Source organism: Schistocerca gregaria, chromosome 3 (assembly GCF_023897955.1).
Source record: "Schistocerca gregaria isolate iqSchGreg1 chromosome 3, iqSchGreg1.2, whole genome shotgun sequence".
Classification (NCBI taxonomy): domain Eukaryota; kingdom Metazoa; phylum Arthropoda; class Insecta; order Orthoptera; family Acrididae; genus Schistocerca; species Schistocerca gregaria.
In genome coordinates, this window is record NC_064922.1 from 250,387,506 (window position 1) to 250,409,645 (window position 22,140).

The 22,140-nt window shown below is 36.3% G+C and overlaps 1 protein-coding gene across 2 annotated transcripts in view; it reads right to left on the reverse strand.

Annotated features, from left to right (window-relative positions):
• Positions 1-232: 232 nt before the first annotated feature.
• The window catches only part of LOC126353954 (uncharacterized), a 179,437-nt gene continuing 157,529 nt past the window's right edge, over positions 233-22,140 (reverse strand). Inside the window, exons 8-10 of one of the 2 annotated variants that reach the window (XM_050003254.1) lie at positions 21,050-21,349; positions 10,637-10,755; positions 233-600 (exon numbers count right to left, since the gene is read on the reverse strand). In XM_050003254.1, the coding sequence (XP_049859211.1) occupies positions 550-600; positions 10,637-10,755; positions 21,050-21,349 (470 nt within the window). In that variant the 3' untranslated portion in view covers positions 233-549. The other variant, XM_050003255.1, reaches the window with a different exon arrangement.

Here is a 22,140-nt window from a genome sequence, read left to right on the forward strand (position 1 = left end):
TCTATGAAACTGGTAAGCTGATCATCTTCCTAATGGGTATTTTTTAAGGTTTTCATTTCCTTCCATTCTCACAGATGATAGTATTTCAAGTTACTTCAGTATTTGTGTAATTACTGGCATAAAATAAAGACAGTTACTGTACAAACCTGTCTTGACTAATGTACTCCTTGAATAGTTTCAAATTCATAAATATTCTGTCATGCTGCAATTCACAGAATATGGTGCATAATACTAATAGCAGCCAAATGAATTTATTAGCATAAAATACAGACAGTTAATGTACAAACTTAGTAATTCTTTCTCTATACAACTGTGTCACTCTGAAAGTGATCATAAAAACATGACAAATGGTCTTGACTAATTGTGAAAACTAGTAGCCAGGCACAAAAATGCTTGTATGATGTAAGTAATCTGCAGTGCACAAATAAATGATAATTCATAAAAATAGTTAATTATAATACTATACTAGAGATTTATATGTGCAACTATCATTCCCACTTTGACAATAGTACTCAGCATGCCATGTTCTGGAGGCACATGTGAAATAACCTATTCTGCCTGCTGCATTTCAATTTCTTCTCCTTCAGGATGTTCCCCTGTCTGTAAAAGCAAATTAAGCATTCAAATTTTCACAATAAGTAGGATTTAGGGATGTACTTATAACTAATTTCTTTGGAAAAAAAACTTTATAAATTGGAACATTAATTTTACAGAAGATGGCAATTAAAAAATATTTTATGGATCAGTATAAAATGATTGGGAGAACTATAAAGGCTGCTTTCAAATTCAATATAGAAGGAACAAAACACACACACACACACACACACACACACACACACACACACACACACACACACACAGATAGAGAGAGAGAGAGAGAGAGAGAGAGAGAGAGAGAGAGAGAGAGAGGCTATACATTGCAAAGGAGATTTGAAGCGCGGAGGGGGAGGGGGGGGGGGGAGGGGGGACTTGGAGGGCGACACATAGCAAGACAGAAAAAAACAATTTGCTACAATTCTACCCCTTACCAGACATAATTCAAAGGTATTTTTAACACAATATTCACTAACTTGTAGAGCCCAGGAATTAATTAAACTTTTTCACAACAGCGCAACAAGTTTTGTCAAGTATTTGTCTGCTGCCATCCTCAATTTAGCAAATTTAGGCTTTGTTCAAACAGTTACTTTCATCCTCAACTATAATTATATGATCAATTATGCCAAGTTCTTCCCCAAGAGCATAGATCACAGGTGACCTCTCAGAACTCAGACCCTGTCTCGAAAACTGTATTTATCTGGTAATATTTAGCCATAAAGTTCACACTAGTTCCGACATTCTCCTCCCATGACTATTATCTAGCAATAAGACCCATTTGGTCCCCATCACATTTTCCTTTCCAGTCTTTCCTTAAGTTTTATGCCTCGTACTGTCATAATGAGTCTGTCTGTTGCTTCATCAAAATGTTTTTATACAGTGAAGCTATTGAAGAAGTTAATGCTGAAGCTACCAGATTTATAGGATATCCTGGATATTTTCATTATTCCACTGACTTGACCAGAACCCAGTTACCTGATATAGCTCTAATATATCATAATATATCATAATTGGGCTTGTTTTTCCTAAGTAATTGCCAAATGAGCTTAATTTTCAAAACCAGAACACAGAGACATAACCTCATCTATGACAGGATTGGTAGTATGTTACTACCTCTACTCATAGTACCTATAATCTGTTCATCATAAGAATAAACCTGATATAATCATTAGACTATGTATTCTTCTGCATTTGCTGGTACCTCATTGGATTTCCATTTCACGTGGGACTGCAGCCACGCTGTCTCAAGTACTGTCAAGCATGATAATAAGGGTACATATTGCACTGTGCATTACACGCACATTGACTTAGCGATAATACGAGACAACAGCTTTACCAGTGCATTTAACTCAGACACCACTGGCTGGTCAGCTGGTACAGCTAGCCTGCAGTGATGTGGCCAGCTGCAGTTCACATATAAAATGAGATGAGCAGAGGTGCAATACAGCTTTGAATGTCATTAAATTTTTAAGCAGAACGTACTATTGTAATTAAAAACAAGAATCATGAAAATTCCTGACTTAACCACAGGGTAATTTTTCTGCATAAGTTGTGTTCAATGTAAGAGAGAATTGAAGGCTTTCACCATACAGTTAAATATTGAAGCCACTGAAGGTATTACTTACAGTTAGTCATCTGGTAATCTCTTTGCTCCTTCCTTAACTGAATTCGAGAAATACATTACAGTTCTGGAAGTGCCACATGCTATGGTGAGGATGTTATTAGTGAAAGAACATGTCGTGAGTGATTTCAACGCTTCAAGAATGGTGATTTTAACGTTGTAGACTTTCATAGTGGTGGAAGAGACAATGTTTTTGAAGATGCAGAATTGGAGACATTTGTGAGTGAAGACTCACCTCAAACTCAAGAAAATTGGCATGATTAGTGGGAGTGACTCATAAAGCCATTTCAAAATGACTCAAGGCTATGGGCATGATTCAGAAAGGAGGAACTTGGGTCCTGTGTGAGCTGAAAGCAAGAGATGTTGAACAGCATTTGTGTATTTGTGAACAGTTGCTTCAGAGGCAAAAACGGAAGGGATTTCTGTATTGCATTGTGACCAGGGACAAAAAAGGGGTTCATTACAAAAGCCCTAAATGAGAAACATCATGGGGGTATCCCAGCCATGCTTCCGCATTGATGGTCAAACTGAATATTCACAGCTCGCAGATCATGCTCTCCATGTGGTGGGACCAGCTGAGTGTCATGATTTGTCAGGTGTTAAAACCGAGTGAAACAATCACAGGTGCTCATTATCAAACACAATTAATCTGTCTGAGCAGAGCATTTAAAGACAGATTGCTGCAATACAGCGAGAGGAATGATAAAGTGATTTTGCAGCATGACATCGCTTGACCCCAGGTTGCAAAAGAGGTCAAAACATACTTGGAAAAGTTAAAATGGAAAGTCACACCCCACCCTCCATATTCTCCAAACATTGCTTCCTCTGACTATCACCTGCTGAGATCAATGGCACATGACCTGGCTGACCAACACTTCCGATCTCATGAAGAAGTCACAAATTGGATCGATTTGTGGATCGCTTCAAAAGATGAACAATTTTTTGGGCGCGGGATTTGTATACTGCCCGAAAGAAAGGAGAAAGTAGTGGCCAGCGATGGAAAATACTTTGAATGATACTTGTGTAACAAATTTGTTTCATTAAAGCCTCAAATATTGGGGAGAAGGTGGTGGAAGCAAAGTTGTACACCTTGTATCTATATCATTTGTATATAGGTATGTTAATGGCAAATTTTCTATTTTTCTCAGAAACTTGATTTCTTTCCTAGTAAAACCTTGTCCAAATACCAAAAGTGTGTTAATATGTGAAAATATCTTATTTTTTTGGGGGAAACTGACCACAAATCATAATTTGTAAAAGCTGCTAGCTTTCTTATCCGAGCAGGTAGTGTTGACTCTATGAAAAAAATCACAGACTTTGGCCAATTGGACCACAGTGAACCAATTGTTTGTGTGAGCTCCACCAGTGGTCAAAATCTAAATAATTTCATGTATGACATAAAGGAAGTGAATTGGAAAAGACAATTAATTCATTAAAAACAAACAAAAATGTTAATAATTTTTATACAGGTATTTTGACACTACAACATTTACCACCTCCCAGAAAGAAGTTAAGCTTCTCCCAGTTTAGGTTTCTCAGCTTTGCCGTGCTGCTCTCCTATAGACCTAGCAAATCTGTGACTGTTTGTGTTGCTGTTCTTTGTATACATTTAGTATTCTCTGTTAATCTTATCAGATACAAGTCACACATGCTTGAACAGTATTTTAGTATAAGCTATGTGAGGGTAATACAGAATGTTACCTCTGGTGGAGAGTTACTGACAGATGTGGAAGTACCTTCAGGCATGCCCAGGGAAGTGTATTGAAACATTTACTGTTCATGCTTTATATTAAAGAGCTGGCAGACAGTACTAATAAAATAACTAAGAATTTTGGAGAGTTGATAGAGTTATTTATACTTTGTCTGGAGAAAGCTACACAAATACAAGGGTAAGTCAATTATTATCCACAATTTAGTCATATCTTTGTTTATTTTGGTAGTATTATTGTTTTACATTGATGACACTGCTTTGTTTATTTGTTGTTATATCTTTGCAATTTTCAAGCTGCTAGGTTAGTTTCATTATCACTGCCGTACTGTTAATCATGGCTACTCCACAGCCTATTGGTACCAAAGAAGAGCAACATTCAGTGATATGTTTTTTGTGGTCAGAAGAAGTATCAGGGGCCGAAATTCATCAAACACTTTTGGTTCAGAATGGGAACAGTGATTTGCCACAACGGAGTGTCAGTGTATGGATTTAAAAATTTCAAAATGGTTGCACAAGTGTTACGAATGATGAAGGAGCTGGACGACCACTTACTGTCACAAATGAAGAAAAGATTGAGCATGCACATGAAATGATTCTCTCAGACAGATGATTAGCTATTGACAAAATGGCACATTGCCTGCAAATTAGTCATGGTTCTGCCTACTAAATCATCCACAGCAGACTTGGGTTTCATAAAGTTTGTGCAAGATGGGTCCCAAAACAACTCACACAGTTGCATAAGCAAACACACTTGGACATCTGCAACAAACATTTGGATTACTACGGTAACAAAGGGGACAAGTTCTTAGACAGGATCATTACTGGTGATGAAACATGGATCCATCATTACGAGCCAGAGAGTAAATGGCAGAGTATGGAATGAAAGCATCCAAATTTGCCATGCAAGAAAAACTTCAAGACCCAACCATCTGCAGCAAAACTGATGCTTACAGTTTTTTGGGACGTGCAATGTCCAGTACTGGAACATTATGGGGAAAGGTCACAACAATAAACAGTTTACCTTACTGTGAGATGCTTACTGCCAGGCTAAAGCCTGCAATTTGAAGCAAACACTGAGGATTGCTGTCAAAAGGTGTTATGTTGTTGCACGACAATGCCCTTCCACATACTGCTGCCCACTCTGCTGAAACACTCCAGAAACTCAAATCTGAAGTACTAGATCATCCTCCACATAGTCTAAATCTTGCCCCTTCTGACTATCATTTGTTTGGTCCACTCAAACAGGCATTAAGGGTCTGTAAATTTGCCTCAGACAAAGCAGTGAAAGAAGTGGTGCATTCCTAGCTTGCAGCTCAACCGAGAACCTTTTTTTTATGAGTGCATCGGGAAGCTTGTACAACAATGGACCAAGTGCATTACAACACAAGAAGATTAAATTTAAAAACGATGTTCTTTTAAGTTTCCTATTTTATTACAATACAATTTTATGACTACTTTGCAGATAATAATTGACTTACCCTCATATTAAGTCATTTCTTAATAAGATTTCAAACTGATGCAAAGTTTGTAGCTTGCTTTACAGTAAAACATATAAACCTAGGTGCCATCTATTTAAGTATTAATTATGAACATATTTTTTTGTATATTAATAATAAGCAAATAGTTTCTTTGAGGATTATCTGCTGTTTACACATCTATCATTATGCACAACAATATCTGAGTAAGTAGTAGTAGATCATGGGGTAAGAGCCTGAAACCTAAGTTACATTTATACATCATTTATGAAATGAGTGTTTTTTTTTCTTTTTTTCTCATAATAATGTTCCACCAGTACCCACAGTGAAATCCAAAGAAATAAAGTATTCGTATATTTGCGTATACTCAAAGTATGTTGTAAGTAGTTGCTGTGTAATATAACTACAAAAATTTAAGTTTTTTCTAAGGCAATAGCTTTCCAAAACAAAGAAAAAAATTTGTTTATGACCATTAAATGTGTAAGATGTATACTGTTTGCTGATACCAAATAAAAAAAATTATCAATAAATAGGAAAATATAAATTGCTACTTACCCTAAAGATGACACATTAAGTTGCAGACGGGCACAATTAAAAGACACTTATACAAGCTTTCAGCCACAGCATTCTTCAGCAAAAGAGAAACACATGCCATTCATACACATGAACAAGCACCTCATGCACACAGGACTGCCAACTCAGGACAGAATGGCTCAGGCAGCTGGATATGGCCAAAGGCTTCCTGTATAAATATCTTTTTGCTGTGCCTGTCTGCAACTTAATGGGTCTCTCTTTAGGGTAAGTAGCAATCTATCTTTTCCTACATTGTTGATATTCCTACATGGAGTTTCCTTTGTTTGAATTAGCAGTAATGGTAGTTAGAGCTGTTTGATGGACACACTTATTTAACACAACAAAAAAACCATGCTATCTTTTGAGTTTAGATCTTTAAACACACACACCCCTACTGTGCTATTGTGACTTAAAATGCTGCTGAAGCTGTAGGGGTGTATATTTTGGTGTGTGTGTGTGTGTGTGTGTGTGTGTGTGTGTGTGTGTGTGTGTGTGTGTGTGTGGAAGTGAAACATAATGAGAAATATACCAGATGACAAGAGAACAGAAGTGTTTGAAATGCATTGCTACAGAAGAGTGATCAAGTTTAGACTGGTACTTTGGATATCTAATGAAGAGGTGCTGGACTGAAATAACGAACAAGAAAATTTACAGAAAACTAAAAGAAGGTACCATTTCATAGAACATATCCAGAGAGGTGTCAGTTTGGTTATGGAGGGAAGTGTGTTGCCGTTCTTGTGGTCTCCAGTCCCTAAGACTGGTTTGATGCAACTCTTTGTGCTACTCTATCCTGTGTAGGCCCCTTCATCTTCACGTAACTACTGCAACCCACATCCTTCTGAATCTGCTTACTGTATTCATCACTTGGTCTCTGTCTAAAATTGTTACCTGCCACACTTCCTTCCAGCACCAAATTGGTGATCCCTTGATGTTGCAGAATGTGTTCAACCAACAGATCCCTTCCTCTAGTCATGCTGTTCCACAAATTTCTCTTCTCCCCAACTCTATTCAGTACCTTCTCATTAGTTAAGTGATCTACCCATCAATCTTCAACATTCTTCTGTAGCACCACATTTCAAATCCTTGTATTCTTTTCTTGTCTAAACTATTTATTGTCAATGTAGCACTTCCATACATGGCTGCACTCCAAGCAAATACTTCCAGGTAGGTCTTCCAGATGCTTAAATTTATACTCGATGTTAACAAATTTCTCTTCTTCAGATACACTTTTCTTGCCATTGCCAGTCTGCATTTTATATCCTCCCCACCTTGACCAGCATCAGTTATTTTGCTTCCCAAATAGCAAAACACATCTGCTACTTTGTAGCTCACTTACTAATCTAATTTCCTCACCATCACCCAATTTAATTAGATTACATTACATACTTGCTTTTCTTTTGTTGATGTTCATCTTATACCCTCCTTTCAAGACACTGCCCAGTCCATTTGACTGCTCTTCCAAGTCCTTTGCTGTCTCTGACAGAATAACAATGCCATTTCGATGAGCTAGTCGCTGAAGCGGAATCAAATCGAAAGACTTGCACCAGGTGAGCGGTCTCCCCGACGGGAGGCCCTCGTCACAAGCCATTATTATTATTATTATTATTATTATTATTATACAATGTCATTGGTATACCTCACAGTTTTTATTTCTTCAGCCTCATATTTAATTCCTACTCCAATTTTTTATTTTGTTTCTTTTACTGCTTGCTCAATATATAGATTGAATAACATTGGGGATAGGCTACAACACTGTCTCACTCCATTCTCAACCATTGCTTCCCTTTCATGGCCCTCAGCTCTTATAATTTCCATCTGGTTTCTGTACAAATGTGTGGAGTAAAAATTGGAGAGGAAGGAAAACGATTGACTGCAGCAAGCAAGTAAATTAAGCTAGTTATGTGGAGATGAAGAGCCTTGCAAAGGCTACAGTAGTGAGCAGAGTTGCATCAAATAAGTCTTTAGCCTGAAGACCGAATCAACAACAAAAAGATGGAACTTTATGTGATTTTTGAATCTGATGCATTTTTATATGTGCCATCTATCAAAAAGCTGAAGATGAGTGGTTGCCTTCCTAGATTTATTTATTTATTTAAGTCCTAGAATTTTCTTCATAATACAGTTACTTCAAGCATCAGGTGTTCATATTTATGAATGTTAGTACCTAACTCATCAAAAATCAAATCTGTGTGAAGAAGGTAATGTATTTATGTCTAGTTATCAGCAACACACTGACATTCTTGTCAATATGATGAAATGAAGGTAGATTTTATTCTTATTAATGTATAGGACTGTTTAGTAATGAAATGGTACATGCATAGACTTCAACAGATCTGCTTCTATTATTTCATTGTCAGGCATAATTTTCTGTTGAGTATCATGGCATGTTATAAATGAAAGGCATGCAATTATCACACAAATAGCAGAAAATCAGCTCCTTTTAAAATAACTATGTGATGACTGTACAGATGCATAAAATGGAATTAATTTAACATTTAACTTTTGTATTAAGAGAAGTGTAGACGATAAAATTTTGTAAACCAAAGAGAATTTCTTTATTTTATTTTATGTGATAAGTGCTGCAAACAACAATTAGCTCCCCCGCCAGAAAGAGATATTGTAAAATACTTAAAAATGGAGTGTATGAATTACAAAATAAGAGAACCATTTAGTAATAATTTGTGAGGGACTTATTAATACTATAATGTCTCAAATGGTTCAAATGGCTCTAAGCATTCCCCATAATGTCTCTTAAGCAAAATATGTACATCCAGAATGCAATACAGCTTAAATGACTGAATTCCTGATCTATTACAACTACATAGTGACATCCTACCATCCATCAGATTTAGGAGCTTGTCTGTCAAGTGGAGAGCACAGAGCAAAAAAGACATTATTATGTACATTTTGTGGTCACAGAACTGTGAATTGATGACATCATAATGAAAGCAATCTTTTCAAAAAATTAAAATGACATTTAATATGACAAATTTAATTGATAACTATTGTAGCGGTAGAACACCCAGCAGAGGTCAGCTGACTAATTTTTGGTTTTGAGATGTGAATTTCTTTGGTATAAAATAGTTTTTCCTGTTATTTTATGACTTTCAACTGTTTTAGAGAATATTTAATTAGTTTTAATTGTTTTCCTTTGTAACTACAAATTTTTAAGATAAGTACATGTTTACCATTGGTTTCCAAGGGCGTTCATTTGATTACTTCTCACAGAAATGCATCTTGTCAGGTTTATTTAGGACCTTTTGTTAGCCAATAATGATGAACTTCATATAGCATTGCACGTAACAGTTTTTGCATCTCTATTTGTTGTCACCAACAGTTCAACTAATAACGATAATGGTTCACCATCACAGTTATAGCCTTTCTGAAGCTGAAAATAAAATACTGGCCGCTCACAAATGCTTAAGTGAGACATGTCCTGAATGTTTTTCCTTATTTTGGAAAAGATGAAATGAGAGTTGCAGAGAGAACCTGGGAGAACCTGTTACAGTACATCTCATGGAACCTTATTTATGAGAGGAGGGAACAGTTACATGTCTCAGACTGGCAAAAGAACTGAAAAAGAAGGATATAAGCATTGCTGGCACTTCAAACAGGGGTAAAAGGGAACTGCCCATAATCTTTGAGAAAAAGACAACATACACTTCATTCAAATGTTATTTACATTGTTGATGACATTACTCTAAAATTTTACCAATGAAAGGCTAACAGAAATGTGATTATTCTTAATTCCATGCACCCCAGTGTAACAGTTTTCAAGGCTACAGAAAATAATATTCCAGAAATAGTCAACTTTTATGACACCAAATTTGATGGAGATGTGGTAGAGCAAATGTCACACAAATGTAGTGTAAGGCACATGACAAGATGCTGTTCCATGCACATTTCAGTAATATTCTAGATCAGGCTATAATCAATAGTCACTCCTTGTACAATCTCTCAACAATCTTTTATAATGAAAGCTGTAAAATAATTACTGCTACCAATAACAAATTCTCACTCTCAACATTTCCATACTCCATCTGTTTTGTTTGCCAACAGAGAAAAACGAATATTTAAAATTGCTAAAGAAATAACTTTCAAATTTGAGTTGTGCAAGAAAAACGAAACTAGAGATAAGTGTTTTATGTGTTAAAAATGTGTATTTAGTTCATGTTTAAGAAAAAAGATATGCAAAAAGAACAACTGAGATTCTCTGAGTAAACAGAGTTCTCCATACAGATATGTGCAGAAAAACAATACTTATTTGTTTACAAGATAAAAGTATAATTAGTGGACAGATAAGCAATTTTATGATAACAATGTTTGTCACCAACTGTTACATGATGTAAAACATGAGTACTGAAAACAAAGCAATTTTATGTATATCTAATACAATGTCACTTACTTTTGTATAGCGAAACATAAAAATAAAATTTAGCAGGGCTAAATAAATATGTCCCTACATCAGTATTATAGAGCAAAAAATAAAAGAAAAAGGTTTAAATGCATTAAAAATCTCAGTGGTAAATTGACCTCCATTGGGCGTTCTAGGGGATAGTTCAAAGCTGAGCATTCTAGTGTTACATATTTTCAAATGCGTGCTTGTAACAATAGAATTCAGAACAACACAAGCATTGTGTTCTTGCCAGATGATAAACTTACAATATTAGAGTTTTTTTGTTGGCAGACTCTTCGTATAAAGAGTAACCCAATTATTGCTGCTACCAGAACTGCTATGCCAACAGCTGCACCCACACCTGCTGAAGCTACTGAAGGTTTTGCTGAAAATAATGAATCAATTAAGACTTTTACTTAATTTTGGCTTGAAGCTCTTAATTTGGTTTTATTCATTTGTTCATTTCATATCCAAATTTTCTAATAAAAAATTACAAATAGTAAGACATCACAATTAATGTACTGTTTGATCTGCTTAACACAGAAAAAGTTTTCTGTTTACTTTATACATTCTTTTGATAACTGCTTAAAGCAACACAGCTCAGCAAGAACAATATAATACATACTTTAATAAATCAACTTTGGATTCAGCTATATGAAAGAAATTGAGTATTGGAATATCCATTGCCAAAATAGAATCAGTACATAGATATCAATACTCAGCACTTTCTTTTCAGTTATCACTTCCAAGTTACTCATGCCATTATGATTCATAAGAATTATCACCTCCAACAGAAAACAACTCTTTATATTATTTTCATTGAGACTAAAGAATGTGTTGGGTCTTTGGTATCACATTCATAGTTGACATGCTGGGTAATATTATGGGTACTTCACAATCAAATCAAATGACAAATTTGTTGCCCTGCCAGTGTTAATCCCAATTTATTGTCACCATTAAAATTCTGTAACACAGGTACAAAACTGAATTCTAAAGTACAGCCTTCCTTGTATGCCAGCTAGTCTGAAACCGATGTGAATCCATTTAGAAGCTGCCATGATGATTCACTGTAGTTGTGATGAAGGATGTTATTTCATTCCACCTGAAATTCTTCTTAAGATGAATACTAAATGGTCTTTTTTCCCATACATCAAGAAATGTCATATCCAATTACTTGTCTTCTTGTCTGAAAGTGGTGAGTGGGTGGCTGCTGCTGCTATGTCATACCTGCTTCATGCCACAGAGATTAAACATAAATACACAAATGTTATCAGTATGCACAGACAACAACTGCTTATGTCCTGTTGTTCACTGATATGTTTTGTGACACATTCAGAATGTGGTTTATGCACAAGAAAATTTAAACACAATCAACACTAAGGCACTAAATGCTAGGTATTTATTTATACCATATGGTGTATTCATTCATCCTTTTGTTACATTAAATACACCCCATCATAGAAACTTACATGCATTTTTAGAGCTCTTTGCAATATATTATTAATTCTTCAGGCACAGAATTTCATGGTGAGTAAAACACTATAAATTTTTAGAAGTATTTATATATCTTGTGAACAGACAAGCCATACTTTGTTGGTCATTCGCCATTGTGTAACTTGAAACAGAAGGTCTGCTTCCATGGAACTTGTAATACTCGCAAATGAAGTGAGTTTCTCTAATGTCTTAACAATTTTTCATATCCTGAAAACGGTTTCCAATAGCTTCAATTTCAAAATGCATTTCTCTTGCAACTAGTTTTTCATAATCTTTGTGCTTAATTTGATTTCACTTAATGTCTATTGGTGTGTAGCAGAGTAATAATGCAACAGACAGATGATTCAAGACAGTATTGACAAGATTTTTTAAACTGTAATGCTTTTAAATTTCAGTAGAAAATATTGCCCTAGTTTGGGGCAGTAGGTTGACTAATTTTAATAATGATAAAAATAAGTCATAGGAGTAAATTGGAATTGTTGTAAATATTGTTTGCCATCTTTTACAAAAGCCTGGCAACTATTTCTGTGATCAGCCAGAAAGCGATTGAGAACATACGACCATAGTTCCTAGTCTGCAAGTCCACATTCTCATCCAGCCCACTGAAAGAAATGTTTCTATTCTCTATTTGCTGGGATCAGGACTATGTCTATAAATGAAGATTCTGAGTTTTAATTGATACATATACTTGTAAAGTTTCACATGCACAATATGGTAATATTCATTATATTCATACTCACTGTAAATCTCTCTGCCCTAAACAGCACTATGAGTAGTTTGGGGTGACCCCTATGGCAAGTTCCTACTAAATTGTCTTTTGCCCTGACTACTGATAATCAAAATAAATGCTCGCCACAAAAGTGGAAAATAACTGTCACACCACTTGCCACGTGGATTTGTTAACATTATGCGCGGCGCACTAACAGTTACTTTTGCGAAATCTATGCAATCCAGGACAGTGTACAGTCCTCTTGTGTTCACTATCTATTATTATTGAAATTAAGCCTATTGTAGTAGCTGCTCTCCGACACCATCCAAAGCAGTGCACACTCCAGAGTTTGATTGATGTGGATCTTATGGTAGCTGTGTGCGAATTGAAGCCTGGTCTTGCCCCCCAGGCTGTATTTATTTATGTGTTGCAGTGGACGGCCAAGGGAACAACTGCTGTCATCTGCTCTATGCCCACAGTAGCAGTCTCTAAATGGACGCTTTCTCAGACACACAATATTTAATAACAATGTTGTGAATCAATTTAGAATCTTTGTAATTTTTCATGCATGTAGGAAGGTTGGTTAAAATCAAAGAAAAAGTTTTAGCTCACTTGCATTAAAACTTTGAGTTCTAGAATTTTTAGAACAGGGCTGACAGTAGAAAATGACCTCTGATCTACAACTTAAAAAGACATTGTATTTGTTGTTATTATCATCAAGGTCCTAAAACTTGTTATGACTGTATTTGGTAGTAGGTTTCATCGTGGGCTCTAGCCAAATCTTCCTACCATTAATATAGCAGATATGAAATATAGTAGATACTTAATCTACTAGTAGATACTTAATCTACTATAAATAAGGATGTTTTTGTTCCAAATTTAGTTTTCAGTAAATTACCCGAAAACTATTAGAGGTAGCTTAATAGGGTCACGTAGTTACTATTTTTATGTTAAACTGAAGCATCATACAAATTTTCATATCTCTAAGTCTAATAGTTAGTGCCTTCAATTTTAAAAAAAAAAAAACACAGATTCTGACCAAAATTTGTTTTGAATCACATTGAGACTTGCACCAGGTAATTTTTACATACATCTGCACATTATGACCAATATCTGGCGTTCTAGCTTTACTATTTAGCGCCACTATTTTTTTTCTTGAAATGATGTATTTAGGTAAAAATAATGATCTAATAAGTCTGAGACTTGACAGTTTAAACATTATTACGCTAAAGCATATTTTGAAAAAGTTTGAAAAAGCATCTTTAACTTTTAATTTCATTCTTAATTATGGTGCAATACTTGGGTTATGCATAGAAGTGTTATGGTGACGTTCTGCTACTAGCAGTGAACTAGAGTAAGTCCCACCACACTCGCTCGCCTCTGTATCTCTCAAATGATACAGCACTTGTTTTGCGACACTAGGTACATGAGCATGTTTTACCTTGTAGCATGTTTTTACATTTGGAAAGCCCTTAATTTTCCAAAGCAGTTTTCCTAATTTCGGAAAATGCCTGCAGCTCATAAAAGTGACTGCTAGCACTAGAAAAACGAATAAGAAACTATATTACATTTCTGTTACAGGGTTGGCTACCAGAAAAGCCTTCTCTTTTCTGATGTCGGTTGCCCAGGTTTTCCTCCCATTATAATAATGATGATGATAATAATAATATTTATAATAATAATAATAATAATAATAATAATAATAATAATAATAGTAATAATTTTATTGTCATTTGCTCATTACAGCAGTAGCCAACATCATGTGTATAATACAATATAACTGTTAATTCAAAGCAAACAAGGGCATGTCCTTAATACTACAAAATTATATTACATTTGAAATAATCGTTTGTATCATATAATGGGTGAGCAACTAGCCATTCATAGAGTTTTTGTTTGAATGCTTGTTAAGGTAGATCTTGTACATATTGTGGAAACTTCTTAAAAGATTTGTGTGATTAAAAACGTTCCCCCTGAGCAGCCATAGCGTATGGATCTCCGTGCCGGCACGTTCACAGGAGCTCAGGCCATCAGTTCACCTGATGATGGCGACATGTTTGATCGCCGAAATATTGTGCCCGTTGGACACTATAGACCGGCAGTACACCCGTGGATATTTTGATTAAAAGATTTGTGTTCCATTAGTTCATAGCTGTTAAGTGACTTTGACAGTCTGTGGTAAGGAGTATAAATACATCTGCTCCTTATTATGTGTAGGAGTGTATATTTTCTCTACATTTTGCTTCCACCAACATCTTTCTTGTATGGAGTAAAACACAGTAAATATATAGGTTTATTACAGTCATGATTTTTAATTCACATAACAATGGTTTGCAGTGTTCTTTATGTAGAGAACCAGTAATTATCCTAATGGTTTTCTTTTGTTGTATTAGGATGTCACACACTGAACTCGAGTTCCCCCATAAAATAATACCAAATGTTAGGATGCTTTGGGACAATGCAAAATAAGACATTCTAACATAATTTTGAGATACACAGTCCATAAGTGGGCGTAGTAAATTCATCAATCTAGACAATCTACCACTAATATATTGTACATGTTGACCCCAAGATAATTTTTCATCTATATACACCCCTAAAACCTTAACACAACTAAGATCATCTGATGGAGGCTCATCTTTTAGACTAAAAACCATCTGTTGCACTTTGTTACCAATCAGTAGGAAGGCATTTGATTTAAGCCAATAGGATGCTTGAGTCACTGTCTCTGCAACACAAGCTTTGAGGCTGCTGAAATCATTACTGGTACTACAATGAATGAAAGTTGTATCATCGGCATATATTACTGTCATGGACTCGATGAAAGATGGCAGGTCATCAATCATTATTAGGAACATAAAAGGTGCCAGTACAGATCCCTGTGGTACACCTATTTTAACTAATTCAATATATGACTTTTCTTTACCTACACAAACAGTTTGCTTGCAATCCTGTAGGTATGATTTTAATAGTTTACGGGTGTTGCCTCAAATGCCGTAGTACTCCATTCTTTCTAGGAGTATTTTATGCTCTACACAGTCAAGAGCCTTACTTAGATTACAGAGGTAACTTGAGCAAATCCTTTATCCTCAAACACTTGATGTATGTGTTTGACTACTGAGTCTATAGAATCAAGAGTTGACAAGTTTTTCCTAAAACCATACTGTGATTTGCTAATTATTCCTGCATTTTCAAGGTACACAGATAACTGTTGGTATATTACACATTCAAACACTTCAGAGAGAGCTGGGAAAATGGATATTAGTTTGTAACTTGAAAGTGAGTCAATATCTCCTGTTTTATATATTGGGACTACCGTAGACACTTTTATCTCATTTCTTGCTTTGCCACTTTGCTTCCCCACGCCCTTAATCCCACACAATGTTGTGTCTAGCTTTCAACTGTCCTCCCATTCTGTGTATGCCTTAGACTCCATATTCCCAAGCTCTTTAGCAAATCTTCAGAGCCTCACTCTGCAACATGATTCCAGACAAAGGTAATTTTTTTGCCCCTGCACTTATGAACCACTTCCACACTATCTCATTAATTGCTTCATTTCCTATCTTCTTCACCTTTCTTTTTTTTTTTTTTACATGTTCCCTTTTATCGATTCATCCCATATCTCATCCTCAATTCTTAAAGTTTCAGAAATTTTTGTTTTCCTGCATTTGAAATGCAATATTATTTCACACACAGACAATTTTCCTTTCTCACTCTTCTCAATTACCTTCATCTTTTTGTTAAATGTTAGTGACACAGGTTTTTGTTCGACATCCTATTGTCACTTAAAGTGCTACAAGTTAACTGAAACTTGCAGAAAATAATGCAGGTATTGCGTTTCCTTGGAATGTGTGTCCTTGCCAGATAAAACTATAGTTTAACAGAACAACATTCAACTCTTTCACATAACAGCATTGTCAGGACTGTGCAATCTTTGTGTTCAAAGTAGCATCCTCACACACACATAAATAACTAAGGTATAGCATAATACAGTAGTATTGTAGAAGCTTTTCTCCTAATTATAAAATCAATTATTAATTAAGTCTTAAAATTTGCATTTCATTCCTGCATTTGAGACATTCCTCTTTGTGCAAAAAATTTGCATATAAAAGTGTATTTGGGAGTCAGCCAGATTACCAAATTATAAACATTCTGCTTTGGTGAAGTATTACTGTACTTATAGTGAGACTAATCAGTTTTGTTTAGATTTAGGACTTTCTGACCATAGTGCTCTGTTTTTGGAGTTACCAAAAAAAAAAAAATGGAACCTTACTCTAAAAAAATCTATGCCAAAATACAGTTCGTCATAGATTAAACAAGTTACAACAGATTATGGAGCATAGTATGTCACGTTCTGAAAATGTTTCTAAATTTTTGGAAAGCTTTTGACACATTTTAATGATAATTTGCCTCTTACTGAATACAATAAAAATTATCAAGTAAGGTAAAGTGAATTATTGAGGAGTAAAAACATCCAGTGTGAGAAAAAGACAGCTACCCATAGAATTAAAACACAACAAATTATTGAGTTTGTTACCTATGAAAAAAATCACAAAAATATTTTTAAGAAAATTTTGAAGGTAAAAAAAGAATTATTAGATAACAGATTTCCTTGGAAAATGTAAATAAGACAATGACATTGTGGTCAGTGAACAAACCTGAAACAGATGCTACAGTTAGTGGCCACGATATTTCTAAAATTGATGTAGAGGACAAAACTGTTTTAAATTCTGGTCAAAAGAACGGTTATGTAATTCTTTACAAATGTATCTAAATCAAACACTAATATAGGAGATCATGCTGATAAAGCTTTCACCACTGGGTAGGCGCCTCTCTCACTAAACTCAGTGAAACTACAGCAAAAGATATAGAAATTGCACCGCCATAACTAAAAAGTAAGCAGAGTAGGATGGCATAAAAATGGAAGCCATAAACACCATTGTGCGACCTCTACCTACAATAATTAATGAGTCCTTTGAAGAAGGTTGTTTTGCAGATACTCTGGAAATAGCCTGGCATTTGCCATGATGTTGTTATTCAATGTAGCTTGAATGAACATCAGGAAAGTAGTACACAGCAGGTACTTTAAATCAGTAATAAGATAGAGAATTATATTTTGAGGTAGCTCAAACAATGATCATTAGAAATATGCATATTGTAAAGTCAAAAAAACCATGTCGGCCACTTCTCAGAATCAAATTATTCTAAATGTACCCTCACTGTATGTCTGTGTACTGATTACCTCTGTTCATAGTAATCTCGATTATTCTGTAGCAAATTAATTTCAACATCACTACACAAGAAATCAAAATAATTTTATGCTGCCTAGCCATCATTTAAAATTCTATACTCAAATTACATAAAACACACATTTGGAAATATTTAACGACGTAAAAAGAAAATATTTGCACAGTATTAATTTAGAATCACTAAAAATGCTTTTATAACAAACTGATGTAGAAATGTTATTAATCAACTGTAGATTTCATGAAGAGATACCTGGGAATTTGACAAGAGATAACACATACTCAAGATTAAATTTTGTTATTATAAAAATAGTTTATTAATAATATTTTAAGAAAAACTGTAGGCTAAGCCAGTTTTCATGTTATGCTGAGCCTCCTGTACATTAAATTAATGGCTTCAAATTTTATGTCATGAGACAATAAGCTTATATTCTAATCTATTCTAAACTCCTGGAAATGGAAAAAAGAACACATTGACACCGGTGTGTCAGAACCACCATACTTGCTCCGGACACTGCGAGAGGGCTGTAAAAGCAATGCTCACATGCACGGCACAGCGGACACACCAGGAACCGCGGTGTTGGTCGTCGAATGCCGCTAGCTGCGCAGCATTTGTGCACCGCCGCCGTCAGTGTCAGCCAGTTTGCCGTGGCATACGGAGGTTCATCGCAGTCTTTAACACTGGTAGCATGCCGCGACAGCGTGGACATGAACCGTATGTGCAGTTGACGGACTTTGAGCGAGGGCATATAGTGGGCATGCGGGAGGCCGGGTGGACGTACTGCCGAATTGCTCAACACGTGGGGCGTGAGGTCTCCACACTACATCGATGTTGTCGCCAGTGGTCGGCGGAAGGTGCACGTGCCCGTCGACCTGGGACCGGACCGCAGCGACGCACGGATGCACGCCAAGACCGTAGGATCCTACGCAGTGCCGTAGGGGACCGCACCGCCACTTCCCAGCAAATTAGGGACACTGTTGTTCCTGGGGTATCGGCAAGGACCAATGATGGTCGTATGCGTGTTTGGCGCCGTGCAGGTGAGCGCCACAATCAGGACTGCATACGACCGAGGCACACAGGGCCAACACTCGGCATAATGGTGTGGGGAGCGATCTCCTACACTGGCCGTACACCTCTGGTGATCGTTGAGGGGACATTGAATAGTGCACGGTACATCTAAACCATCATCAAACCCATCGTTCTACCATTCCTAGACCGGCAAGGGAACTTGCTGTTCCAACAGGACAATGCACGTCCGCATGTATCCCGTGCCACCCAACGTGCTCTAGAAGGTGTAAGTCAACTACCCTGGCCAGCAAGATCTCCGGATCTGTCCCCCATTGAGCATGTTTGGGACTGGATGAAGCGTCGTCTCACGCGGTCTGCATGTCCAGCACGAACGCTGGTCCAACTGAGGCGCCAGGTGGAAATGGCATGGCAAGCCGTTCCACAGGACTACATCCAGCATCTCTACGATCGTCTCCATGGGAGAATAGCAGCCTGCATTGCTGCAAAAGGTGGATATACACTGTACTAGTGCCGACATTGTGCGTGCTCTGTTGCCTGTGTCTATGTGCCTGTGGTTCTGTCAGTGTGATCATGTGATGTATCTGACCCCAGGAATGTGTCAATAAAGTTTCCCCTTCCTGGGACAATGAATTCACGGTGTTCTTATTTCAATTTCCAGGAGTGTATAACCTGATGCATGGAAAAGATTTCTTTATGAGTAACAACGTATTATTGAGTAATCAGTGAAAGGTGGTATGTACTTTCATAGCAGCTAGCTTCATTTTACAAATGGTGAAAACTAAGCAATATTGGCAATATATTCATAGTCTAGTACTGGAAGCTTAAATGCATTTAAATACCAGTCCAGTGAATTTATGAATGAAAATAACATATTTTTCATGTCAGCATAATTTCAACTTGACTAAAGCTTTTAATAAAGGAACAAGTATCCAATGAATAACTATACAAAGTGTCTTTTGGTGCACTTACAAAAAGCATGATTACAAACTATGATATAGAATAACTTGAATATTTCAACTTTTTATCTGATACAGGGTGCAAGTGTGAAAAAATTAGCTTTCAAATGAGTCTTTTCAGCATCGAAAATAATATCCAACTCTTTAAACAACAACTCCGAAATTTTACAAATGGGTACATCCTATAAATACTGGATCGATGACAGTCAGTTGTTATATGTCAAATATTGAAGTGTCACTTGTAGTTGCAATCAAGAAAGCACTGCATCTTTAGTAAGATGGTTAGATTTTTTTAAATGGAGTTCAGTATGCACCTCAACAAGTACTCAAAATTTGCTTGTATTACTCAAAAGTAGTTCATGAATGGATCTACATTTATGAGTATTAATTCTGTAAATACCATTCAACAGCTCATGTAAGAACACAATAATTCTATTCCTTGAGACACAATAGGCGTACTGCACAGATGACATGCGATCACCACTTGCCAAATATTTAAGTGTTACTTGCAGCTTTACACAACCTGGGGCTACATCCCTTATATGTGTTTCTGATCTTTGACTGGAGTTTGATACACTTCTCAACAAGCACACAAAATTTGTTTTTGTCATGATAAAATGGTTATGAATGAACTTTCATCTTTGAATGTAAATTCTTTTCCAAGTGTATTTGTAACCCCCACTGTTTTGCTGCACAAAATCCATTTTATGTCCAACATTTGCATTTTCTTTTCTTTTCAGAACATTTAACTCTGACTCACTTTTACTGGTACAATCTGTACTACTTCATTAACACCTGTCCAAGTCATTTCAACTGGCACTGGCATCATTTTGAAAATTGTAGAACTACATAGCAGTTCTGATTTACTGTGTGAACTGTGGCTCATGCTGCAGCAGCAAAATGTCACCAGCTGTGGCATCACGCCAGTTGCTATTTGAGTCTAGATATACTACTGAAATTTAATAATAAAATACATTAACAAATAAGTAATTTCATCAAATCACTTTCAGGGCGATGCGATTCTCTTGTATTAAATTAACGTTAAGTCTTTAGTTATCTCTATTATTAACAGCAGTTTAGTTGAACTAGAATTCTTAAAATTAGTTCTGAAGTGATAAATGAAGAAGATTGGGGAGACATTTTGTAATACTACAGCAGTCAGCTACATTGAACATCATGCAACCTTTCTGCAGCACTGTCAGTTAAGCAAGTGGTTTTAATGTTTCACTTAGTGTGATAAGTACCTGAAAACTGAATGATGGTAGTGGTTGATATTTCATCTTCTTCACGTTTTATCTTTACTGTACATGTCCATTCTCCAAGATCCCTCATTTCCACACTCTTGATACTCAATTCACAGAGACCAGCTTCCATAATGTGCACATAGGATGTTGCATTTCCAAGAGGTCCAAATACAGTTCCATCAGGTCGCTTAAATGAACAGTATTCCATAACATACATAGGTGATACCATCTGACATCCTATTGTTATACTGTCACCAACATGTGACACAACCACTTCATTTACTGCAGTTAAAGGGATTTCTGAAACACATAAAAGTTGATTATTGGTGGTAAAAATAAGAACGGGTGTTATGTAATATCATGAAAGAGAAACATAGAGACAGAGAGAGAGAGAGAGAGAGAGAGAGACAGAGAGCACATATGCATGCATGCACACATGCACTCGAGAATCATAAAAGTGTTATGATGTGCTCAGAAGTAAGCACTTGCTGCCACTTACAGCAGACTCTTCTAATGCTGCCTCATGGGACATGGGCAACTGTGAGAGTCTGCCAGTGAGCAGACATAGCTAGTGTGGGCTACCTGCCAGTGTGACTTATTCCACCAAACTTGTACCTAGTACTGCGTTGTGCATGAAATATTTGCCCATCATTATCCATGGACACTAGGATGAGCTGAGGCATCCAGCCACACAGGCTTCAGCCCAGGTGCCTCACTGTCCAATATCAGCCATTTGCTCACACATGTCCACCATAGCCTGCAGGCATCAGGCTGCTAACAGCCAAGCATTTGAGCAGGAACAGCCTGACCTATGGAATGACAGTGCCTGTGAAGTATGTGACCTCTAGAAGTAAGTAGACATCTGAAAGCTAGGATGACATTACCTTTATGATTTGAGCGGTGGAAGATGAAGAAGGAAGGAGGAAAGTGGCCATGTAGTGTCACATGAAAAATTATGCCATATATGTACCACACATTAAATAACCAAATAGGAAAGAAAGATAGAGTTTAATAACAAACAGTTTATCACTGACCAACAGATTATAACAAGCAAGCTGACAGTCCAAAGACAGTACCCTCATAGTCTATGT